General features: G+C 48.8%; 1 protein-coding gene across 2 annotated transcripts; it reads left to right on the forward strand.

Moving 5' to 3' along the window:
• Positions 1-9972: 9972 nt before the first annotated feature.
• GNA11 (G protein subunit alpha 11) lies at positions 9973-25516 on the forward strand. Of its 2 annotated transcripts, none has more exons than XM_068420415.1 (7): positions 9973-10126; positions 14582-14766; positions 15865-16019; positions 17023-17151; positions 18563-18692; positions 19376-19529; positions 21208-25516. In XM_068420415.1, exons 1-7 carry the CDS (start codon positions 9991-9993, stop codon positions 21396-21398), a joined length of 1080 nt encoding a protein of 359 aa, XP_068276516.1. In that variant the 5' UTR covers positions 9973-9990; the 3' UTR covers positions 21399-25516. The 2 variants fall into 2 exon arrangements, with proteins under 2 accessions (XP_068276516.1, XP_068276517.1); XM_068420416.1 differs by lacking the exon at positions 9973-10126 and adding an exon at positions 14316-14385.
• Positions 25517-25739: the final 223 nt, after the last annotated feature.

Consider the following 25739-nt stretch of genomic DNA (forward strand, 5'->3'; position numbering starts at 1 on the left):
ATAAAAAAGACACAGCAGCAATCCAGGCCATGAGACAAGGAATGTTTTTTCCTTTCCCCCTGCCTCAGGACCACTCTTGAGTCCCGAGACCTAAAGCTGACCACATACACAAGTGCTTTGCAGGATGAGTCTGAGAAATTTGGGCTCCCCTGGGCACTGCATGCCTCAGCGCAGTGCGGACAGGACCTCGCTGGAGGTGGCGTGGTTCAGCCAGCAGCTCCTCCTTCGTTTCTCAGTTGTGGTTTGAATGCTGTGAACTCTTTCCAGTAGAAACAGGACTGAGACCTACCAAACTCATTAAACCTCAGCTGCCATCCATACACCAGCTGCTAACAAATCCCAGTCCCTCCCCAGGATGTAAAGCCTGGCTTTGCAGAGTGCCATCCCCCACTGCCACCCCATATTCAGACATCTGTGAGGCATTTATAAGGTACAGTGGTTGGCAGCTCGCAGGCTATTAGCCCATGCCACGCTGCTGGTGCTCACAGGCTTCTCTCCTTCCACCCTCCCTGTTTTCCCAGCCTGTCTTCGCTGGCAGCAAGGCAGCGGGGCTGGCTCCTGCTGCGCCCAGTCCTGCAGCTCAGCTCTGGCTGGGGCTAGGCAGAGGAGCTGCCTGCTTCTGCTTGCCGGCAGCCCTGACCTCGACGGCTTGCGTACCGCAGCAAAACCCTTGTGCAATGTTTCCCTGATGACTCTAATGTGGAACCACGTGGTTTCCAGTGCTTTGAAGCTGCAGGGGTTAATTCTGTGCTTTGCTTCAGCCTCTCAGGACTACATTTAGGTTTCTCTTTCCTTGCACCCTGCCATCAACAGTTTGCTCTTGCAGACACATCAGCAGGGACTGTGTGTGGGAAGGGGTAGCATCTCTTGCATCACAAGGAGAGGCACTTGGGACAAGGGAGGCATTTTCACGGATCGTCTCGGGTGCTATCCCTTGGGTGGGTTGCCTGTGGGCCATTCCCGCACATCCCGTGACGCAGCCCTGCTCTCCCAGAGCAGAGGTCCCTTCCTCCCCTCTCCACATGATGCTGTGATGGGCCGCACACAGACCCATTGCCTGTGACTCAGGTCAGGCCCCTGCAGGGATGTCAGGGGCCCGCAGGGATGTCAGGGGCCTGCAGGGCCCCGGCAGCATCCCTGAGGGCCAGAGCAGAGGCTGGCAGGGGGCTGGCATCCCGGCACCAGGCTCGCACCTTGCTGAGCTGCCTGAGCCCCCCGCCTGCCCCTTCCCTCTCTCAGGAGCCGCTGCGATGCGGCCGCTCAGACGCTGCTGCAGCACCGTGGCTGCCTGCAGGGAGGAGTGCTGTTGGCCTGGTTTGCTGTGGGCGCTCATGGCTCGCGTGGAGGCAGATCTCACAGCTGAGGGCCTGGGAACCCGGCTGCCTGTGCAGCACCCACAGCACGGGCCATCCCTTCACCACCCACCTGCCGTGGCTGGGCCAGGGCCCCAGCTCCCTGCCTGGCCACCCCAGCTCCCTGCCCAGCCCACCGGCTCCCTGCCCGGGGAGGTGAGAGGTGCTGGGGCAGGCACGGTGGCGGTGGCGGGGAGGATGGGTGCCGGGCCCTGGCTCCCTGCCACATCCAGGCCAGCTCCTGTGGGACCCGAGGCGACGGTGTCCCTTATCACCCCTTTTATCACGGGGATTATTGGCTTTTTATATTAAACTTTCTCCAGATAGCATAACGCAATCTCCCAGACGCCTGGCGAGGGCTTGGCAGGCCCAGGAGTGATTTATAAGCCGTCTGTCTCTGCAGTCTCTCTTTAGCATACGAGCTGTTTCCTCCTCTCCCTCGCCACCTCTCAGCTCTCCTGCCGCTGCTGTTATCAGCCATGGAAATCTCCCTGCTGCAGCGAGGCGCTGGAGTGAGCCATGGGTCTGCCCCATGGAGGACGGGTCCCCCATGCCACCAGCGGGGATGGCAGCACCGCCCCACTGCAGCCAGCAGCCACCTCGCCCACCTCTGGGGCTGGGGGCACAGGGCCTGCGGGCCCTGCCACGTCCAGGAGGGCGGCCGACTGCCCGGGTAGGGAACGTCCTTACGACACCGGTGGTGACACCGGTGCTGTGGCCATGGGGTCAGGTGGCTGCGTCCCACGGGGGTGTAGCTGTGTCCCCTGGCATGCGCCCCCCCGTCCATTGTTGTATTTCTCACATCTTCCTTTGAAATGTCTGCTGCTGGCCTCCGTCAGGGACAGACGTGGAGCCATTGATCTGATCCTGCCCCCCGCAGTCACCCACAGCCTCCTCAGCCCTGCCAGGCGTGCGGGCAGGCCAGAGAGGCAAAACCCCTCCATCACAGCTGCTGACTTAATCACTGTCCTGGGAATCAGCACAAGGGTGCAGCATTTGGACGGCAAACACAAGGCAGGCTCCCGATTTCGTTACTGACACCTTACTCAAGCAACAGTTTGAAGCTGTCTCTGAAGCCTGAAGCTAGGCCGGTCCCTGCAGTCGGTCCCGCCGTACCCGCTACAGCACTGTCTGCCCGGCTTAGAGAGGAAACCAGGAGGTTCTGCGCCCAGCAGAGCCCCAGCAGCTCGGCTCCCACACGGGCAGCAGACAAAGCGCTTGTTCTGCACCGTATCCCCACATTGCTATGCTCTTTTCCTGGGGAAACTGTCTTGCTGTTTGGCCTCAGAGGCAAAAATGAACCTCATCCCAAATTTCCTGCCTATACCAAGAAAAATGAGAAACTGTCCCGTGGGTGTGCACAGGTCCCAGCCAGGGATGGCCTGTGGGCAGAAAGGGCGTTTCCAAGGAAGAGCCTTGGTCCGGGCAGGCTTTTCACAGCTGCTAAAACATTTCCACCCTCTTTGATCCCATTTTATCAGCGACTTGGAATAATTGGGTTGCATTCCTCATGGTGGCTGCCCCCCCCCCAGCTTCTGCTGTGGCCTGTGTTTTTGCTGCAGACTGATTAGGGGTAATTATCATCCTTTTTACCAGCTGAAGTGCAAGGAACAGTTCACACTCCTTGCAGGAAGCAGGAAGGGGATTTTGCAGCTGAGGCGTGATGAGGAAGCACATGGCAAGGATGCCTGAAATTGCCTGCTCCTGGGCCAGGACTGGGACAGCATCAAGCTCCGGAGAAGGGCTTAGCTCCGGGTGGTGTTGCTGAGGTATTTCGTGGGAGATAAGCAGTAAGTTTGAAGCTATAACACGGTCTGGGGGAATCCACTGACCCGTTGACCATGAGGAGGCTCCTGGGCCAATTAGTTTCCAGAAGCATCATTTGAATCCCTCTGTGTATGAAACAGAGACTGAACCTGACAGAGCGATCGATCAGCAGGGGCTTCTAGACCAGGCCCGCTGTGTGTCATGGGCATGGCAAGGACTCTCGCCTCTCTCCTTCTCTGTTTCCCTTGCTGGACAAAGGGAGTAATGAGTTACCAATTTTAAGGTCAAAGGGATCATCCAGGCTTTCCTCCTGCCTAATGCAAGGCAGATAATCTCTCCTCTATGTCACGTTCCTCCTGCCCCTGTTCAGGATCAGTGCTCATCTACTGCATGGGAGCTCCATCAAATGAATATTTGCAACGATTTCTGAGATTCACACAGGGAAGACAGATTACTACATCCTTAAGTGTCTTCCTGTACTCAGCTAGTTTAGCAGTGCTGCATTCCAGGTAGGGAGAACATTTCTTCCTGACCTCAATTTATGACAAAACACTGAAGCATGAGGCTAGATTGATTGCACAAGGAGATTGTGACTTAGTAACTCGTGTGAATGCTGCAGCAGCCGTGCTAATTCATCATTCCTTTATTTATGAAATCTATGTGCAGGTTGAGTGCAATTAAATTATGTTCTTTGGGATCCTAGGTGATGAAAGGATCACGGTAAATGTAGGTTTGTTATCCTGATTTATTGTGCACTGAGCCCACCTACAACAGCCATGACAAACCAGATACGGAACATAAGGTTTAAAAAACTGTAATCCAGCAATTGCTGTCACAGGCTGCATTTGTCAGCGTGTTTTGATCTGTGTGCCTTTCCCCCTCTTTTCAGAGAGCTCAGGTCTCCTTGTGGCATCTTCCTGTGACAGGCAATTGAAGAGCATGTAAAAATAATTTTGGGGGATGCTGACACCTGCTCTGCAGTAATAACACCTGGCATGCTCAGGCTTTAGGAAGAGACCTTACACACCTTGCAGGTACTTATTACCTCTTGCGGCCTCCTGGGCAGCATGTGCAGACTGGGACCTGCAGCACAGGGAAGGAGATGAAGGAGCTGATGCAGGGGGAGTCCTGGCTTATGCAAGGTTAGCACTATCATTGTTTTACTGGTATAAAGGTGTTTCATTTATCAAACGATACATTGCTTTCCTTTTCCTTACTGTGCTGGCATGTGATGGGAACTGCTGAGCGTGCACTGGCCAGGAGGGGGTTAAAGAGTGATGAGGGCCCGATCCTGACCTGAAACACCTGGGTCAGGAGGGGAAGGAGGTGTTAAAGGGCTGGAGGTGGCTGGAGAGGTTAGCAGCATTTCTGTGGGCCTGTGGCTTGCTGGTGCCCTCCCGTGGGAGGTGAGGCTGGTGGTGGGTGCTCTGCTGCATGCACAAGGGATGCTCCCAGGGCTGCTGCAATCCCCTCTCCTTGCTCTGTTCCAGAGTCTGCTTCAGTGATCCCAGTGTTGTTCCTGGCCACTCATTAGGGCTGATGAAAGCTCAGGGTAGTGTCTAATTGATGCTACCTCTTCCCAAGATGGTGTGAGGAAAATGCTGCTGGTGTAGGCAGAAAACCTCGACAGAGATGAAAAAGGAGGGGAACAGGTGTGAGGCTACAGAAAATCTTGGGTGGAGCTTTAAAGTGGTGGTTGTTTTTTTTGTTTTTAATAGAAAATGGTGATCAGCATGAAGCCTAGATCAAAGATGAGTGTTGTGTCCTGCCCTGTCCCTCCCACCACCCAGCTTTAAAGAGAGTCTCACATCCCAGCCCAGGGCCCAGCAGGCAGCAAAGCTCTGCTGTGCGGTTCAGAAGGTGTTTTGTCTCTCGGACCTGCAGCACGGGGCTGGGGCAGCTCATCAACGGCTGGAAGGTGGGTCTGTGAAAGGGGTGAGCTGGGTGTTGGCTCTGCAGCGCTGCGGGGAGAGCACGGGGCTGGCTGGGGCACCCCGGCACCGGGCCCCCGGTCGCTGCCGGTGCCAGCGGCTCTGTGGGTAACGCCCGACCGAAGGAAAACGGCCCTGGGGTGACCGGGACACAGGGACGGGACTCGGTCGGTCTGATTTGATTCCCGCCCACCTCCAGCTGCTGACACCCCCGTTCTGGGGGGGTCGGGGGCGAACGGCGGCCGGGAAGCCGACTCTGCGGGTGGCGGAGCCGAGCCGGGGGTCCCGCGGCGATGGCGAGCGGCGGGGCCGGGCGGGGGGCGGCCGCTCCGCTGCTGCCCCCTGCCGAGCGCGGCCGGCACGGCCCGGGGCCCGGTCAGCAGCCGGGGCCGGGCCCTGCCCGCCCGGGGCCGCCGCGCCCCTCGGCCGCGCTCGCGGGACCGGCCCCGCGGGGCCCGGGGGCTCCCGGCACCGCCGCGCTCCGCCCGGCGCGGTGGCCCCGGCCCCCGGGGGGATCCGGGGCGCGGCGGTGGTCGGGGCCTGCTCGGGGGATGCCCGGCGAGAAGGGGCTTCGTGCCGGCCTGACGCTCCCACCGGGCGCCCGCCTCGGCTGCTGCGCTTCTGCCGCAGGGCTGGAAGCGGCCGGTGGGTCGCTCCTGGCAAGGACTTGGTGACAGCAACGCGCCAGCTGTCTTCGCTTTCGCTCTCTCTTCCCTTGCAGACCACCTCTGCGCTTCCTCCTCCTCCCCTTTTCGCCTGGGTGATGTTCCCCCTTCAGTTTTGGTCTCTGAGCCGTTCTCCTTTCCTTCGAACTACTAGGAGACAGCTAGCAGTGCCTGCCCGTGATCCCCCCGTCCTGCTTCTTGGGAAGGGGTAGCCATCACGCGCTGGGCACCTCCTAACCTGGGAAATGAGATTCTAGCTCAGCTCCGTGGGATTGTCAGTTCCTGGAGAGACACTGAGGAGTGAAACCCCACGCTGTGTTTTCCCAACAGCTAGAAGGTATAAAATGCTGACTGGCAGCAGGGCACTTCCAGCTGACAGAAAACATCATCCCAAAGTTGGGGAGGGGGATCCTATAACGCTGCACCAGCCCTGCTGCTGAAAGCTCATCTGAGAGGTGAATTGTAGAAACTAGTTCCATCCAACAGCTGAAGGAAATGGTTGTTCAACTTAAAAAATAATGGCAAAGCAGAAGATGTAATCAGGGTCGTGATTCAGCAAAGTACGTGCTGAAGGGGGCATGTGCTTGGCTTCCAGAATATTCCTCTGTGTATGTGTGCAGCTGAACTGGGGATCCTGTGCTCAGAGCACCTGGTTCCAGCATTAAGATGGGAGCAGTTCTCATCCTCTGGTTGCAAGCTGCTTTTTTTTTTTTTAAGCAATGAAAATTTCACTCAATTAAATTGTTGATCAAGCAGCTGCAGCAAAATGCAGCTGGGCTGTCCCTGCTCCCCTCTGCTCTCAAGCATCTGGAACTCAAAAGCATCTAAGAAATGGGGCCAGAATGGAGAAAGGGAATGGGACTTCAAAATGTCTGCAATAATATCTAGCAAGGTGTGCTTGCATCCTGATGGGCCCAGTGACTGAACACCCTTTACAAGGGCTGGGACCTCCCTCTCTGTAAATGAAGGGTGAGGGGAGAGGAACATCTGAGGCTACAGACACAGCAACCCAGGTGGGGCAGGGAAATGGGGACTGGGGCTTAGGGAATTGTGCAGCACACTGGTGACAAAGCTGAGGAGAATCCCAGGTCTCCTATTTTCTAGGTGAGCCCTCTGAGCACCAAAACTTTTCCATTAGGGCAGAAAGGGAAGGGGTGGACAGACTATTGTTGCTTGGAGACTAGCAGTTCTGTCATTTTTAAATCAATAATTTCATCAGAATTCATCAGAACTGATGTCTGTCAGCAGGAACCAAGCAAGTGGTCCAGAGGATGGATGCAAATTTTGTTACTCCTTTTCTTTTGGCAAGCTGTGAAAGTTTCTCCAGGATCTTCTGGCCTTTAGATTTTGATCCTGCCAAGGGGAAGGAACCCAAAACAATAGCCTCTAGCATATAGCACCTTGTGGTTCAAAACAGCCTAGCAATCCTAACTAGATAACTTCAGCATGCTCCTGAGACACAGTGTGGATCTTGCACTCGCAGCCTGGGGACATGCAAGAGGTTAAGTGATTTGCTTGAAGTCAGAGCAGTGTTGCAGCGGTTATAGGAACTTAAGTCTTCCTGCCTCTTTATGCACCATCGATAGACAGAGTTCCAGAGGACAGAAGATCATGCTGAGCAGCCCACTGTGACTTTGATTCTGGATGTCCTGAGCACCTCGGTCTGCAGAATAATTTCTGGCTGCCAAAGCAAAATGACTACACTTCCTTCACCAAAGATCAGTAATGAGGCAGTAACAGTCCTCTCAGCTGTGGGGCATCGGGAAGAGACAGTAAGAGAACATAAGAATGGGAGGTGAGTATCGATGCTGTGAAAGGCCAAACTATGGAGAGATCACAGGAAAAAAAAAAACCTTTTAATTGAGGCCAAGCGCTCGTGGGAATAGCTCAGGTATAAGAGGAGCAGGTGGAATTTAAGTGGAGAACAGAACCTGTTGTTTGTGAGTATCTCGTGTTTCTGTCTCAGATAGACTGCCACGAGGTAGAGACTGGCAAGCCACGGCACAAGCCAGGCAGGTAACAAGGAAGACAGGTATATAACAGCTCTATCATGCTTTTTTGGACCCTCAAAAAGACCTCTAGGCAGAGTAGACCAGGAGAGGTGAGTGAGCCCAGCCCAGGAGGTGTGGGAAGACACTGCAAGCAGGCAGAATGGAGCTGGGTTGGAGGCAGGTGTTGGAGCTGGGTGTCCATAAGGACTCCAGAAGACCAGCAGAACACCAGCAGAAGCACCTGCAAAAAGAAGAACAAGAGACTGGGTAAACTGAGGGGTTAGGGAAGTTGAAAGTGAGACAAAGAAACAACACCAGGTGGAGCAAGAGAAACCAAGACAAGCAGGGGGAGAGGAAGGTGGGAAGAGACTTCTCCTTTGGTAAGTTCAATGTGCACCTGTTTACCTTGCCATGTGGAATATGCAGAGGTCTTGCTTTGCCTACTCCCCTCCTTCTGGGAGGAGAGACTTGAAATGAGAGGCATGTACTAAAGCACTTACAGATCCATAGGGCTGGGATGGAGGGGGCCCTGCTGAACTGGGATACATGACCATCCCAGTGCAGCTTGCAACAGCTGGAGCCGTGGCATTCATCTGAAAGGAAGGTGGGAGCTGCAGCATGTGGATTCTGGCAGCATCTGCGGCTTCATGATTTGGCCATGGAAAAGGAGAAAGAGAATCTTCTGAATTCCCAGAATTCTCTCTTTCTTTCTGTATGGAAGGCTATGGGGAGAGCATGTGGCTGCCTGGGGCACCCTGGCACTGGGTTCCCAGTCCCTGTCAGTGCTCGCTGCTCTGAGGATAGTGCCAGACCCAAGGAGAATGGTCCTGGGGTGACTGGGATAGAGGGATGGGACTCAGTTGGTCTGATGTGAGATGCACACACCCTGCCACCCTTCTTCTGGAGGGCTTGGGGATGAACCAAGACTGGGAAACTGACTCTGCAGGTGGAGGAGCAGGGCTGGGGGGGTCCCAGGCAGCCATGCAAGGCAGGGCGATTGCTGTGCAGCCACGTGCTTGCAAGTGGTGTGTGCATGTGGGGAGTGCAGGTGGCAGGTCTTGTGCTGGGGGCAGGTTCCCACAGGGCATGGCAGGGTTCCTCAGAAAGAGACAGCTCCACTGGCAGCAAGAGGATGAACATGTCTGTGGCTTGGATGGGGTGCAGCAGGCTGCCGGCTGGGGCACCTGTTACAGGGCGACAGGGACCTACTAAGAAGCAATGGGGAGACCAGGGTTAGAAACAGCTTTGAGACGCCTGCCTGGAGAGATGCAGAGCGAGGGAGGGCTCGGAGGTGGCATCCTGAGAGCTCAGCCCCCAGGCTCTGTCCCTGTCTGGCTCAGGAGGCGGCAGCGGCCGCAGCCTGGGAGCGCTGGACTGGCGCCTCCGTGCCCCGTTTTTTTCTCCCCTGCATCGAGGACTGCCGCAGCCGTGGGCGGCGGTGGGAGGCCGGGCCGGCTGGCCTGCGGGGCCTGCAGCTGAGGCGGGCCCTCCCCCGAGCAGGGCCAGGCCCGGCTGGCTCCGCCGAGGCGGCGCAGGGCACCCCCGGGTGGCGGGTAGGCCCCGAGAGGTGCGGGAAGTGCCGCAACGCCCAGGGCCGCGGGCCCGCCCTCCTAACGGCCCGGCGGGACCAGGCCGCGGGCCCGCGGCGAGCGGGAGGGCGGCGCGGCGCCAACTCCGCGCTCGGCCCCGACGAGTCCCCGTCGCCACAAGGCCCCCGGCCCACCGCCCCCGCGCCGGCCACCGCCTCGGCCCAGCCCGCCCCACGATGGGCGCCCCGGTCCGCCACCGTCCCACAATGCCCAGCAGCCCCGCCCCGCTCTGGGAACGCGCGCCCGAGTGCCCCCCCCCGCCCCGACCGGCCAACCAAACTTGCGCTCCGGTTGGCCGCGGCGCCCCGCCCCGCCGGCCCGGCCCCGCCCCGCGGCGCGCCGCGCTCTCCCACTGGCGCCGGCGGCTGTCAGTCAGCGCTTGTTTTCGGCGGCAGCGGGTTGGGTTGCGCCGGCTCGTCGCTGGCTCGGCGGGGCTGTGTGAGGAGGGAGCGGCGGGCGGTGCAGCCGGGCGAGGGCAGCGCGCCGAGGGGGGTGGCGGCGGCGCTAGGCCCGGCCGCAGGAGTCGGGGCCGAGGCCGGGGCCGGGCCGGGCCGGCGCCGCGGAGGGAGGGTGGGGAGGGAAGGGAAGGGGGCGCCGGGCGCGGGGCCGGGCCGGGCTCCCGGCCGTGCGGAGGACGGCGGTCGGTGCCGGGGGGGTGGGGGGGTGGGCGGGGGCGTCCCGGCCGCGGCGCGACCATGACTCTGGAGTCCATGATGGCCTGTTGCCTGAGCGACGAGGTGAAGGAGTCGAAGCGCATCAACGCCGAGATCGAGAAGCAGCTGCGGAGGGACAAGCGCGACGCCCGCCGCGAGCTGAAGCTGCTGCTGCTGGGTGAGGAGCGCCGGGGCCCGGCCCGGCCCGCGGGGCCGCCGCTCCCGCGGCGGGGCCGCGCCGGCCCGCCCGGCCCCGGGCTCGCGGCTGCCGCGGGGCTTGACAGGTCCGGGTGGCTGCGCGGCCCCGGCGCGCCCGGGCTGCGGCAGGGAGCGGGTGTGGTGGGGAAGCGGCGGGAGCCACGAGCGGTCCCCGCCTCCGCGCCGTGCGCTCGGGGTGGCCTTCCCAGCGGTGCCGGCGCTGGCCGCCTCATTGGCTGCCCTTTGTTTGTTTTTCGTGATGCGTTCTCTGTCAAAATGGATTTTGACATAACCAGGAACTATGAAGCTGAAATTACTGATTCTAAATGCGGGCACGCGCACGCACGCGTGAAAATTGTCTCGAGGAAATGCTTCCCAGAGCGTGCTGGCCTTCATCAGCGTATGAAAATTCATGGATGGAGTTGATGCTTTTCGGTATTGTCAGTGAACTTCTGGGCCTTCAGTGAACATCGGTGGAAAAATTGGCCTCCAGCTCCTAAACCATAGAGTTCCCCTTGGGAGGGCCTGGGGTTAGGAACTTGGTGTAGCGAATCTGAAGGGAGACGAAGCAGTAAGAATGCACGAGTTCTGTGTCTGATGAGGAAATGGCTGTAGTGTTTAGCAGTACCTTCAGAGGTTCAGGTCACCAGTGCAGTGATAAGGATGTAGGTGTTCAGATGGAAACATAGTAGTGTTCTGTGGTTGTGCAGATGGATAACTATTCTGTGTTAAGGTTTATAGGGATGGGTAATCAGTTAGAAGAGCAGCCAGCTAAGATTTTGGGCATTCACATCCTTCTTCAGCAGTGAGTTTGATGTTCACATCTGGGTAGTCCTCAGTTTAAACTTAAATTACAGTTTTCATGGGTACTGTGATTTCTTATTGCTTGTGTATGCATCCTGCTTTGCGTCTTAAATACTATATAATCTCAAGCTGAAATATGAAGCAGATCTGATGGATTGTGCTTGTTCACTTGGGGTCTGTCATGACTTGGCAAACCATTAAGGAACAGCTGAAGAATTGGGGTGATTGTTGTGAAAACAAATGTAAAACTTTACACAAGTGAAGTGAGGCCGTGTCTGCCCAGTCCTTTGGAGGTCTCCAATATTGACATCATTGCATAGCGATAATTGTGAAGTGAAGGCCGGGACTTTCCTTCTCACCATGAATCCTATGTGGTTAACACGTTGCTGTTCTTCAGGTGAAGGCAAAATCGAGGGCTTGTCATTTGTGCTCTTTGAAGGCGCTGTGTCAGTTTCTGTAAGGCTTCTAGTAGACTGGGGAATGTGTCTCTCTCACTGATGCTTCCCTAAAGGAGTCCCACAGAAGCAGCTGTTTCAAAATAGGTTGGTACTATAGGATAGATCTGGGTTAAGAAGATCCCACTGGATCTAAAGATTGTACTTCAGAAATAATTCAAATTGCTCAAGATTCCTTTCTGCTTTTCGATAAGATACAGTTAAGTAAGATTCAGCATCAGATTTACAACAACAGAAAAATCGACGTGAGGTGGTTAATATTGGATAAGCCACACTCCCGGTTTTAGGGCATTTGCTAGATGCTTTTCACTGGATACAGCATTGCACTTTGACCACCTTAAGTTGTGGCAGGTAATGTGTGTTCTCTCTCCTTGACCTAACTGTTGCTTGCAGGGATTTCTTCTGTCTTGCTCCTGTTCTATGCAGTTCTTACATTCACAAATATTAGTGATCGTATTAGTGAGAGGGCTTTCCCAAATCTTCAAAATTTTGAGAAGAGTGCATGTGTGGTGGGAGTTTCTGCCTTGTAGAAACTCTGGTAATTTTTCTTGTCACAACATCTAGTGACAGTTAGTTTGTTGAAGCCTAAAACAGAAAATTGGGGTGAAGAATAACAGGGCTAATCAATGATGAACCTGGTAATAAGAGATTTGATTTCAAGGTATTGGACATTGCCCTCTGGTATAAGGTAGTCATTCGTCTTTTTACTGTGTGGGGAGGGGAGAGAATATTTTATACAAAAATTACTTGTGATTAAGCATGGGATACTGTTGACCGAGTAATGTATTTACAAGTGCCTGTCAGGTACTTGGGGGTCATTAGTAACTTATTGTAAACTCTACTGCTTTCACGTGTTGACAGAAGAAATGGTGATTTCAGATTATATCCTTGTCTCAACATTGTCATATTAAAAAAAGGGTAATTGTGCTCTTATAAATGTAGGAGACCGTACCCACCAGAGCTTACAACGTTCTGGTGTAGTGCTGTTCTGTATTGTTGATGGCCTCGGTAAAAGCAAGAGGCACCTTTTAAAAAAAAAAAAAAACAAAACAAAACAACACACAAAACCCCACCAAAAACCAAAAAAACAAAACCTGCCAAAAAATGGGTGATGATGGAAAGACAGGAAGAATCTGTGTTTGAACTCTTAAGTTCTGAAGGAAGTGAATGGCTGGTGCTGAGGTTTCTCTTATGTTTTCATTATTGGAATGCTTTGAAGAACCACTTTTTTTTTTTCCCCTCAGTTTTGGTCGCTGTGGTAAAAGACAAGGAAGTATTTCTCACCACAGTGAGAGAAACCACAAAAGATTTCAGTTTCCAGTTTTCCCCCCATTTATGGTGTAGGTTTCTGTTAGAGATGGAGATAGTTTGCTGCATGTTAATGGTGTTTATAATGTTAATTTCTAACTGCGCTGACATAACTTCTGTCAGTTCTTGGAGATGGGGAGAGTTTGTTTATTTTAAACATGCTGCTTCTAGTTATGTGCTTGCTGCTTTTATTTGAGCATATTTATTTGTTTGTCTTTTAGCTTGGCACTATAAACATGAGTAATTGAGAATCTACATGTGACTAGTAATTGTGTGTTGTGATGAATGAGATCCTGTCTTAATGTATCTATCCCCTTGTGTGAGGTGAGTACCTGGTGGTTCCTGCGGTGAAAGCCAGGGCTCTGCCAGCATGCTTCTCTGTAACTGCAGATCAAACGGATTTGTCCCTTATGCGATACGTTTTACTTTTTTGCCCTCAGTAGTCTAGTGAGCTGGGCCACTGTATAAAAAGAGCTGTCTTTTTTTTTTTTTTTAATACATTCTGCGTATTGATAGCAAATTTTAGAAGATGGAACAAAAGTACTCCACAGAAGTGTCAATGGTATACACTTAAGGCTGTTGCTTGTGGGATGAAGTGTGGAGGTATGCTAATCACTTGCAAGACTTGACCCATGTGTCCCTTCCTCGAGGGGTACTGTGTGTATATAGGGTGGACGTTGCTGGGTACTTTCCGTAATACCAGTTGAATCATGAGTTTAACAAGGCTGTGTAACGGCACGGATACTGTATCTGATGATGTTTTTCTCTCACACTTACTGTGTTAGAAAGTTCCCACTGTCTTTTTATATCGTCTGTTGGCCTTCGCATGTTAAATGACACTTTCCCCGGGCCATAAATGCAGGAGTGGGAGGACCTGCCCAACTGACTGTGCAGGAAGCAGGCGTTGAAAGGGCTGTGCTGTTTAAGGCGCTGGCATTGGTGTGAGCGCGTCTTGCCTTCTCATCTCCTCTAAGACCCAGCTTCTCTGGGGCAGTAAACCTGTGTGATGAGGAACCCGTAGCCTTGCTGAGCAGCCTGCTGTCTGTTAGGGATCAAGACAGTGCAGACAGCCGTGAGCAACATCCTACTCTGTTCTCCCTGTCAGTTGCTATTTTTAACTCTATAATATCCAAAGGCTGCAAGCCTTTGTAGTATCTTACCACAATGAGGTTATCATTTCAGTCCTTCAGAGCAAACATTGTGTTTGCACAGTAGTTTGGGATGCTAGGCAGATGCACTGAGTGGATTGTTCATGTCGGATGGGTAAGCAAGTAGTTTCTTGAGCTCTCTTCTCCTTTAGAATTGATTTTTCTGTTGTGTTCAGTTCTTTTCTATGAGAAGACGCATAGTCTATAAGGTAAAGAGCATTTTGTGCCAAATCACAGCGAAAGAAAATCCGCTCTTTACTGTGCAAATAGGCTTCCCCAGGCCCACTCGCTATCATCTCAGTTTGCAGTACTTACCAGCTTGAGAGTGCATCTGGGCCCTCTCGGGCTGGTGCTGTGATTGTAGCATCTTGCTGGAGTATCTGGGAATAGGTCAGGTGTGACGGACAAGGGCCTTTTGACGCAGAACGTGTGGGAGTGGCTGTAATGTGAGATTTGGAATAAGTACCAGAGCTGCTTCTGAAGGCTGCTGTAAAGGACAAGATGTCTTCCTTCTATGCTGTCAGGTTCGTGGTGGGGATGAGCAGGACCATCCAGACTGTCTTTTAATATTCTGGAAAGTGGCTAAAGTGGTTGGAATTAGTGTGTACTTGGCTATAGCAATAGGAACTTCGAGGTGTGATGTGATTGATGTTAGCTTGCTTTCTTCTGTAGCAAGCCTTGCTTGTGATGGCTTCTAATGGTCTCTCTTGCTTTCTGTAGGCACTGGGGAGAGTGGAAAAAGCACGTTCATTAAGCAAATGCGTATAATTCATGGCTCAGGCTACTCTGAAGAGGACAAAAAAGGCTTCACCAAGCTGGTGTACCAAAACATCTTCACTGCCATGCAGTCTATGATCAGGGCCATGGAAACCCTGAAGATTCTGTACAAATATGAACAGAACAAGGTAAGTTTCTCACAATTTTTGCATGTGTCTTTAGGCAATGGGGATTCTAGGGTTTGACTCCTAAGTTGCTGTTTGTTTGTGTCCTTCTGCATTGCAATTTCAGCCTCCCTGAACTCTTTCCCATTTTTTTTTTTTTTTGGTGTGTATTTTGCTTCTTTAATGCTTGTACCTTAATATTTTTAACTGAAATTGTATTTTATCTGTTCTGTCACACAGTAATTTGAAGCTGATTTTTAATAACTGTTTATAGGGACTGGATGTGGCACCAGGAGTTCTTGAGTCTGAACACCTTTTTTGCCTTTAGAGAGGTTCTGCAGCCTCAGTGCTGAGAATAGGCAGAGTGTGAGGAAGAAGGTTGCCTTTCCTGTGCTTTACCTGGGGCATGGTGGAGGTGTTTTGATAGGTATAATCTGCTAACTTTGACTTAAGAAAACGTGTGCGGAACTTGGCTTTGTTTTATATTTTTCCTGGTATATGTGGTATAGGCAAAAGCCCCTTCCTGTGGCAAGTGTACTAAAGATTTCAGAAAGCAGCTTGGTGTGGATAATAACCTGACAGGTGCCACAGGCTGTTGTAATGACTGTAGTCCTTCCTTTGCTTATAGATTGTAGGGTGGGCATTTTTATTTTCTCTCTCAAAAGGGATCATGATTGAAGAATGCTGAAACAATGTCTCTATTGCTATTCAAAGTTTAAGGTTTTTTTGTAAGAAACCTGAGATAACAACTTGTTACCTAGCTGCAGTTGAACCTCCTCAGAAGTCGGGCAGTTGGTGGTTCTTCACAGTGAATGCTCTGCCTTGGAAACTGCTGTGTTTCTAAACATCTGGTGATCTAATGATGGGTGAAACCTGCTGCTGTTTTACAGCTTATTCTGTGAAGGAGCATGTGATGCTTTGGGGGAATTTTGCTGATGTCTGCTATGTCTTAGATGCGTAGTTTACCCATTGTCCCTCTGGTCTTAGCAACCTGATCCACAACCAGCATGTGGATCTTTGAAGTCGTAATTTAAAGATTTAGTTCATCTGAGCATTTTTTGCCTGCCTGTGACCAGTACCCCCTGCCCTTTCTTTCTTTTTTTTTTTAACTTCAATCTCCAGGCCAATGCAGTGCTGATCCGGGAAGTGGATGTAGAAAAGGTCATGACATTTGAGCAGCCATATGTAAGTGCAATTAAAACATTGTGGAACGACCCTGGAATACAAGAGTGTTATGACAGGAGAAGAGAATATCAGCTTTCTGACTCAGCTAAATAGTAAGTATATAATCTCTGGTATGCACTGGTAGATGGTAGTGATGGTCTAACAGATAATACCTGTCCAATTTTTTAACTGAAGTCTAGAGTTTGTTTCAAAGGGCAGGAACACTGCTGTGGATTTCACTACATTGTTTAAAGTACCTTTTGTCTTTTTCATTGAGGCAGATGAGCCTTGCTAGTGTTTTAGACAAGCTGCACGGTCTCTGCTGGCTATGTGTAGTGGGATAAAAATCACAGGCATATGAGAGGCACTTTGCCGCTATCAGCCAGAAGTATCCTTAGGAAAAGTTAAGAGGGGAGAGCAGTGGGAGCAAGTAACTGGTACCTTGTTTGAATCTGGCTCCAGAAAGACAAAGAGTTTTGCTGGAGATGGGAGAAACTATGTTTATTTGAGGGTAGATTTAGATCTGGAAATTCCTTACCATTTGCTACGTTTCCTGAGGGTATGAGGTGTTCTGGTGGGTGATAAAGACAGTTGTTCATACATTTGCTTCTGGATATACCTGAGGCTAGAATCCCTACTTTATGCCATCTACGTTGGTCCTGGCTCTTAGACAGCAGAAGTGTTACTCTTTCTCTTCAGGTTTGTCCGTTGGCCTACAGGTGTATACGGATGTGTAACTTAATGGATTCATTATTAACAAAATCTGCGTCTGGTGACATAGGTTTGTTTATAAATAGAAAACATCAGATGAGACTTGATTCTGAAATACAAGCCTCTACTGTACTCAAACTTTCTCTGTAGTAAAGATTGTCTTCCACACTCCAGAGCTGATAAAGTTGTCCTTAATGTATCTGTTTATCCTCCAAAGGGGATGGCTGGGGAATTACTGTTCCCCAAAGCTGTATTCTGTTATTTTTCCACGTCACATTTTAAATGGTTCAGGTGACTTCTGACTTTCTTGTTATGCTAGGGAAAGACTAAACATAGCAGTGTTTAAATCTGTATATTTATGTGCTGCAACCTAAAGTAGTTTTTTTTCCATTGTGCTTCTTGTAGCTATCTTAGCGATGTGGATCGTATCGCTACCCCAGGATATCTACCAACTCAGCAAGATGTGCTACGGGTTAGAGTTCCTACGACCGGTATCATAGAGTACCCCTTTGACCTAGAGAATATTATCTTCAGGTACTGAAGGTGTATTCATGTTACAGCTGAACTGAGAGAGGAGTGATATGGTTTCAGGAAGGATGAGTTCTGGATTGCTTTAGAGTGTCCAGGTGCTTAGTTGAGAGGCTTGAGGGGATGTATGTGCTGTGATATTATGAAGCATCTGCTGACAGGTGGTCCTGTAATGGGGATGGTGTAACGTTTTATTCTGAATAAGGAAAAACTCCAAGCTGCAGCATTGACTGTCACAAAACAGAACGTGCTTTTGAATCAGTGACACTCAGAGCCCAGCTAACCATCTTGCAGGAATTGGTGTCTTTCCTGGGAAGGATTGCATTACTAGCATGTGAGGCTGAAGTGGTGGCTTGTGAGGCCAGCTGAGTGAACTGTCAGTAGCTTAAGCCACCAAGGGGAGGAGGGGGAAGCTTGCTCTGGGCAGTGCTTGACTTGAAATACATTTCCCTTTAAGAATGCTTAGCTCAAGCAACTTTGACCATTTATTTCTCCTTCAAAAAGAGAGCAATTGCGGTGCAGAAACGCTTCCTTGTATGTGATACCTAGTATCTGCCTTCAGAGATGGTTGTCTGTGCCTGCCATGTGCTCTTAGGATGACACCAAAACTTGCTGCCTGTGCTGCTGCAGCAGTAGATGGTATTTGGAGGCTTAAGCCAGCAATCGAGCACAGCATAAAGGGCACAATGACATGCCTGTCTGTTGCAAAGCAGTTTTCTCCCTAGCTCTCTGCTACTTCCATGCTCCCTGCCCTTCTCACCGCAGTGTTGACATTACAAGAGAGGAATGAAGAAGCCTGCGTCCTCTCTCTTAAACGGTTCGGTAGCAGATGTACAGGAAGTTACTTTCCCTGTTCTGGTTTGCTGACCTGTGGAATAGGTATAGCATTTTAGCAAAGGTGGACCGGGTGTGTTGCACTTTAGGCAAGTGACAAAATAATTTCAGCATACTATACAGGTGGGACTTAAAATTGAGGAGCTGAAGTGTGTAACTGTTAAAACAGCAAATTCTAAGAAAAGTTTAATAACTAAAGTTTTGAGGCAAGCAGATGCTTTAATAAAAAATAAAAATAGTTCACTCATTTGGCAGAGCAGAGTTTTGAAGGACTTGTCTTTTCAGACTCAGGACTGCTACTTAGCAAACCAGAGCAAAATCAACTAAAAATGGTAATGCTAATATTTGGAATTTGAATTTGGTACCACTTGCATACGGCCATCTCTTCAGTTTGATATATTTCTAGAACAGGATGTTTTGTAAACTTGATGGTTTTGTTAGCAAGCACGTATTATTACATCCCCATGCCAGGTTAACTTGAGTGGTAAAGAGTTGCATTTTTTCCCATTGTATGCTGGTCCTTTGCATTCAGATAGAGAACTGCAGCTGCTTCTGTGATACTGTATGTATTTCTCTTCCTTAGAATGGTGGATGTTGGAGGTCAAAGATCAGAACGAAGGAAGTGGATCCATTGCTTTGAAAATGTGACTTCCATCATGTTTTTAGTAGCACTTAGTGAATATGACCAAGTTCTGGTGGAATCTGATAACGAGGTAAGCCAAAGAATGGGAACTCTGCAGGAGGGTGGAAGGAAAGGAGGAATGTCGTTCCAGCTTCTTGGAGGCTGGTACCAAAGTGCTTGGTGCCAAGTTGGATTAGCAAGTAGTGTTGGTTTTGGCCTCCAGTTCTTCCTATTGCAAAGGGAATATGAGCCTCAGTGGGTCATGATGTCCCTGGGAATGGAAGATGCACAGTGCATTCAGATCATCTGTACTTCTCGAGTAATACTGAAATACTCTGAAATTGCTGTGTTCTGTGTGTCTCTTTGAAGGTGCAATAGTGACTGGTCTCTTTGAAGGTGCAATACTGAGTTTTTGCACTTGTTAATAGATTAAAAAAATGCCATTAGGTAACAGCAGTTATTCCTTTTCTTCTAGATAAAACATGTTCACAGGGTATCGTGGCCAGTCCTCTCACATGACTGTCAAAGCATTAAATGACTTTTAAGCCTTTTGATATGAATGGCTTGCCAATTAAATGAAGCTTGAGTCCATCAGATTTTGCATTTCCTTTGCATTTACCTGCACAGCTTGAGCCAGAACCTACCTGGGGCCAAAGTATTCTGTGTACAGCATCTGAGATGCTGGATCGATAGAGATCTGAGTACGTGTGCAGGTAGGAGAGAGGCATCTTAGTGCTCGTTTGTGAAAACAAGGCTTTATTTTTCTTATTTCAGAACCGGATGGAAGAGAGTAAAGCTCTCTTTCGAACCATTATCACTTATCCATGGTTCCAAAACTCTTCTGTTATTCTTTTTCTCAACAAGAAAGATCTGTTGGAAGACAAGATCCTATATTCCCACCTCGTTGACTATTTCCCAGAGTTTGATGGTGAGTAGTTTTTAAGGAGGAACGCTCTGTATCTAGAAGAAGGGGTAGAGGTGCTTTGGTTAGAATTTTTTTTGTTTTTTAAAGAAAACTCAGATCTAGATATGTGGAAAACATCTTAATTTGAGAAGGAATACCTACAACAATGAGAAAATGTCATAAAAATGTCTTAATCGTATGTAGATAACTGGAATCTGATCGAATGATCAAATAATGAACATCTCGCAGATGAATTACTCCCTGCCCCCACCGTATGCACTTCAAAGTATTAAATAATGGAAGTCTAATTTTCTTCCCTGTGTGCTTGTGCATGTTACCCATTTCATAAACACGTGACAATTCACTGGTAAGTTGGGCATTTCAACCCTCCAGTCAAGAGGTGACTCGAGTCCTGTTTTGAGAAACTGACTGGTCAAATACCCAAGTTTTTCAAATAATGGTGCTGGAAAATCTCAGGTAGCATGAAATTCTTATTAGTGTGCCATCTGCAGTTATGGAAAAATAATATCTATGTGAAATGGAGAAATTCCCATCTGAAACAAAATTCCTTAGTCAAAATATCATTTCAAGCTCTTCAGTTGAGTGCATTTAAAGTTGTCTGGTAACACAACTGTACAGGGCTGAAAATAAATAAAAGTAGTGGAGAATGAGATCAGGCAACACACTCCTTGCCATGCTGTCATGTATTAGCTCTGTCATTATGTGCTTTAAAAATATAAGGTAGAGGAAGAATTGCCATTTTGCAAATAGCTGTCTTCTTTTAAACGACTAATGAAATTGCTCCTTCTTGGTTGTCCTTCCACTTCTGGAGTTTCGTGCCCTCTGCTGTCTGAAAGCACAAGCACTCTGAAATTGTCAATGGTGGACAACACCACGCTTTTAGAGCAGGCTGGGAATGGCTGGTGAGCTTATCAGTCAAATAGTGCGTATTTCTAATATAATTTAACAGCTGGAGACAAGACTGCAACATCGGGAAGTGTCATATACTTCCATTTTTTTTAATATAAGTGTTTACTGTAGCTCCTTCAGGGATGCTGCATGGCTTGTGAGTGGGAGGTAGCCCACCAGACCACCTCTCAAGAGATGGTCCTTGCCATGGAGAATGTGACAACACCAATACTGTGAAAGAAATATCAGTAGGTGACTTTTTTTCTGAGGAGCTGTCAGCAATACTGAAAAGAATTCCAGGTTTTAGCTCCTGTGAGTTGACCAGCCAGTTAGGACAGACTGCAGTGTTGGCTGAAGATGACCCTTGTTTGCAACACATATGCTTGTGTCCTTCAGTGCCTAAGATCCATCTATATATTAGGAAGAAATATACACCCCATATCCAGAGAAGAGCATTGTGTTACGTATATCCAGCATCTGTCACTGTTACCTGACGAACGCAGCACATACAGGGTTATACCAAATGCTGTATGTCAAAGCACGGTCTGAAATGACGCCTTGGTGAGCGTCGAAACTCTCAGCCTTGGAAAGATGCTTTTTGTAAATTTTGGTTAGATAACCGAAAAGCATAAGCCACTTCAGCTCCTGGGACTTCTGTGCATTGAATGATCTTAATTTCTTCTTTATAGCTCTGTGACCCGTAAGAAAAAGTGTGCTGGCAATTACTCTGATGGATCAAACCAGGGGATGCGCTTAGCGTATATCCATTAACTGGTTTCTTTGTTCGCTGCAGGCCCACAGAGGGATGCACAGGCAGCCCGTGAGTTCATTCTCAAGATGTTTGTGGATTTAAATCCAGACAGCGATAAAATCATCTATTCTCACTTCACATGTGCCACAGACACAGAAAACATCCGTTTCGTCTTTGCAGCTGTCAAGGACACCATCCTACAGCTCAACCTGAAGGAGTACAACCTGGTTTGACCTGCTCTGCTCTTGGCCCCTTGAGAGGCTTCATTGTGAAGAAAAGACAAAAAAAAGAAATTTTAAATATGACAGGAAAAAAAAGTTTTAATTTTTGATGATGTAATGATTGCAAATTGTCTGATCTGTGGAGTGGCAAGTGCTCAGTGTTATCCTGGAGTCTCATGTCTCTGTCCACAGAGTAGCTGATTTCATATTTTTAACAAATTGCTTTTATTTCACAGTTAACGGGGATATGCCTCATTTCTTCAGCACCTTGCTTACTTCTTAATTTTTGCCAAACAGATAAGGCAGTGTCATCTTGAGCTTTCCTTTGTTGCTTAGCCACTTTTTTTTTCCCCCTTTTCATTCCCATGGTATATATAGAAAAAAATAACTTTCCAGCTGAGATTGTGAATTCACTGGAATGTGGGAGTGCAGAATGCTACTGGTCCCTTTGCCTTGTGCTATAGGGTGCCTCTGGTGTAATTTGCTAATCCTGCTTGCTTCCCCCCCCCGCCCCGTGCCTCCCCCCGCCGCTTCTTTCCCTTCCCTTCCCCAGGACACGCTCCATGGTTCACTGTGATGAAATGTTGGGGAGGAGCGATTGCTCTCCAACTGTTGTGCAAAAAAGAAAAAGGCAAAACAAAAAAAAGAAGCCATCACTTTTCCATTCTTTATACGTTCTAGTTCTGAGTTATTTTTTCTTATCAATTATAAAAGGTATGGAGACTGTGATTATTTTTTTTTTTAAATTATTGATGTTCTATACATAGTTTGCTATGTGTTGCTGTATTTTGTTCATGGACTTCAAATGATGGAAGCTCTTGGAGCAATAGCTGCTGAGCCTGGGGAAGTGCCTGACTGTAATTTTTCTTTTTTATTTTATTTTGTTTTTATTTTTTTCACACGCATACACCCATCCCTCCCACACCACAAGCGCATGCGCGTGTGCGCACAAGGCTAATTTGCAGAGAGAAACTATGTTTTGTTGAGTAGAGTGTGTGACATCAAGTGAGCAACTTCTCTATGCAGCAAATATCAAAAGCACACTGAGTAGTTTTGGCATTTAAACATCAGACTTCGGCTGGATTGAAAATCTTAGTCTTATGCCACCTTCTAGTTCTTTTCTTGCTGCTAGTAGCAAACAAGCCTTGTTTATTGCATTTTGTGCCAGTGTGTTGAATGACTTTGTAAGAATTCTTTGGTCCTGTCCAGCTTGCAGATTTTTAGAAAGGACCAGGGTTGGTGGGTGACAAACTTTGGGACATCGGTAGGATTCTTACTTGAAAAGATTGAGGATAGCTCTTGGAGGGAGTGGCAATTCTCTCTCTCTTGTTTATGCATTCCCCTGAGGCACATGCTGCTGTGTTTCTCTTTAGAGGAGTATGGATTCCCTTTGGAAGACTTGCACACATACTTGCTCCAGGGTGCATGTGATAATCAAGTTACAGTAGTCATGGCTGGAGCCACGGCTGCTGTGGAATCCAGAAAACCCTGCTGTGGTTGCACTTTTGTTTAGCAGGAGAGTAGAGGCAGAGACAGCAGGGTTTGCTGGTGCAGGTGGAAGGTAGAGTGGAAGTAGTTCTGGATTCTAGATGCCAAATGAAACTCCACTAAGCAGAAGGATGTGAAGCCTTTGCACATTAGAGAGCTTTTTCCAGGAGCTGAGGCAAGGGAACAAATCTGCGGAAGGCCTGTTGCTGGCCTGGAAGATAACTGCAGTGGCAAGGAAAGGAGTGAGTGGGAAACAGGGAAATCTGACCCACCTCTGGACGTGTCATTTATCCATCACTAATGCTTCTGTTTCAATTCCAACAAGTAGCATTGGGTCCAAATTCTCTGGATCAACCAGATTGCCCCCTTAAAGGCTAGCAGGCTGCTGATACATAAAGACTAAATGAGCTGCACTGTTGAAGGGGGCTGTTGATATTTTGTCTCTTTTGTAGACAGAGCACTACATCAGTGTTTTGCACAACATGCAAGAGTAAATCTTAACTGAGATGCTTAAGATGCTTTGATCTAGAACACTAAAATATGGGGGGACATAATTTTGAGTAATTCTGTTTATAGGTCCCTCTTGTTTTCCAGAATAACTGAGGGAAGTGTCTGTATGTCTTAGAGCACTACAGAAGAAAGAAAGCTCTGCTAAGATTAGAGAGCTCAAGTTGGAACAGTAGCCATGGGACCAACAGTTGAAGAGCCAGTCTGGCTGAGTGGTGATGCTGAGGGAAACACAGCATCTCTTTAGACTAGCCATGCTCTGGAGAGCATTTAACACTTGGGAGGAATGAGAAGGATTCCCATGTGTCAGACAGCTTTGCATCAATTTTACTGCTTTTTTTTTGTTTTTATGCCAAAATGATCCATTTTGTAGAAACTCTCCTATAAAGAGGAATTTATAATCATGTTCATGTATTCTAACTGCTGTTCATCTGAAGCAGATGGCAGCACCAGCCTCTTCTGCTTCTGTGATCCTCTTGTAAATGGTTCACACTACAACTATTGCCAGCAATGAACCTGGCACTGAGATATACAGATTCTTGGAAATAACTTCCCAGAAGTTTGTTGTGTTTTTTTTTTTCCAAGGTGAATGATGGTGGTACTGCCACTTGAGTCAGAAACTTTTTTTTTTTGTTTTGTATCCTTCCCTTCTTTAAGAGCTGCTGCCCTGGCACAGGAGGAGGGATCTTGGCTCTGTCTCTTGCAGAGTGAATCTGCATTGTGTGGGGAACTGTGGGAGGCTATGGGCACAAGGATTTAGGCATGTGCTGTACCTTGCTGAGCAACTGCTTGGTGTAGCTGTTGGCCTGATAACTGACTTGGTGCGACGATTATTGTAAAGGGAAGGGGAGAGCATTATGCAATGGCTGTCTCATGAGTTCCTGAAACCTCATTCTGAATTAGGGGAAGAATGGGTCAGACTTGTACACATAATCTGAAGTTGTCTGTGGACTATATTATATGTGAGAAGATAGCAGTGTTAGTGCGTGCTTTTCTTAGCAAGCAGTAGCTTGTGTGCCCCCAGCTTGGCCAGTGGAGCATTCCTGCAGAACTGGTTCATCTCTCTGTTGGCTGGCCCTTTGGCAAATACCTGCCCTAGCAAAAGTGCCAAATCTTAAACCAAATTTGCCTATATCATCTTTTCTGAAAGTGAGGCCAGTCAGAATTTTCTGCAGGTTGAGACAACAGATTGACCTTCAGAAAAGAGATGGAATTGGGTTCTTGTAGAGAATCTAGAAGGAAGTGGTCTCTTGGCTAACCTCTGCTCCTTGTGCACTTTTAACCTTTGTTCTGCTGAAGAAACCAACATACTTTGAACCAGTTTGAAACTTGAACTCAGTGAGGAGAGGACCATCCCATTTCTTTGCCCCATTCTGTGTGGATTGGCTACCTGGTGAGCAACAGCCCCTTCCTGCTTCAGCGTGTCAGATAGCTCCTGCCCTTTCTGCCTGTCTCCCCTTCTCCCAGAGTTGGATTCTTTGGTCTCTTTTTGTTGCTTCCTAGCAATGTTGGCCTTGCGTTCAACTATGGTTTTTCTTCATGTGTTTTATTGTTTTGTTGTTTTTTTTTTTTTTTAAAAAAAAAGTACTTCCGAGTGTGCTGACCATTGTATTGTACTGTACAGACCCCAGGTTGTTAGAGTCCAGCAGAGATAAAGTGTGTTACGCAGCACCCAGTTTTATAAGAGTATGGTTTGTGCCAATGCCCCTTCTTTAGTAGTGCCAGAGACTCTTTACAAGTGCCAATGTGGTGGAAATTATTTGGTTATACTTGTATATTATAGGATCCTGATTTAAGACAATTTAAACATTATCCTATTTAAAAAGATAGTATATAAAATGCTGTTTTTAAACCTTGTCATTTGCAATGCATGTATTGTTGTGTGTGTTGGGGTGGGGGGAGGGAGGAGGGTAGGGTAAAGGAGTTTCTGAATAAGATGCCCAGTGTCAGGATCTATTCAGGCTCCAAACTGTCTCATTCCAGTTCAGGAGTGTGATTGTTTCTTGGAATGATCCCACTCTGACTGCTGGGCAACAACCCTTATTACAGAAATATCTGATGGAAATTGATTTTCATATCTTTCTCCTGAAATAAATTCTCTGTTTGAAATTGGAATAAATTTTGTTCCTAAAAGCCGTGGTGGTCATGCATGCATTTCTTCACTCCTGTCCCTCCTCTCCCCCTCATTCGGGTTGGCTGAACAACTTCTGTACCCTGCAGGACCTGCATCTGTTTGAAGCACGCTCTGCCCTCCTAGCTAGCGATGTTGTCACTGCTCGGAAAATCAGGACTTTGAGGCATAGAAACAAGGTGTGTCTCGGTAAATATAAGGTATAATATGCAATAACTCTATATAAC

This window comes from Nyctibius grandis, chromosome 31, assembly GCF_013368605.1.
Source record: "Nyctibius grandis isolate bNycGra1 chromosome 31, bNycGra1.pri, whole genome shotgun sequence".
NCBI lineage: Eukaryota > Metazoa > Chordata > Aves > Nyctibiiformes > Nyctibiidae > Nyctibius > Nyctibius grandis.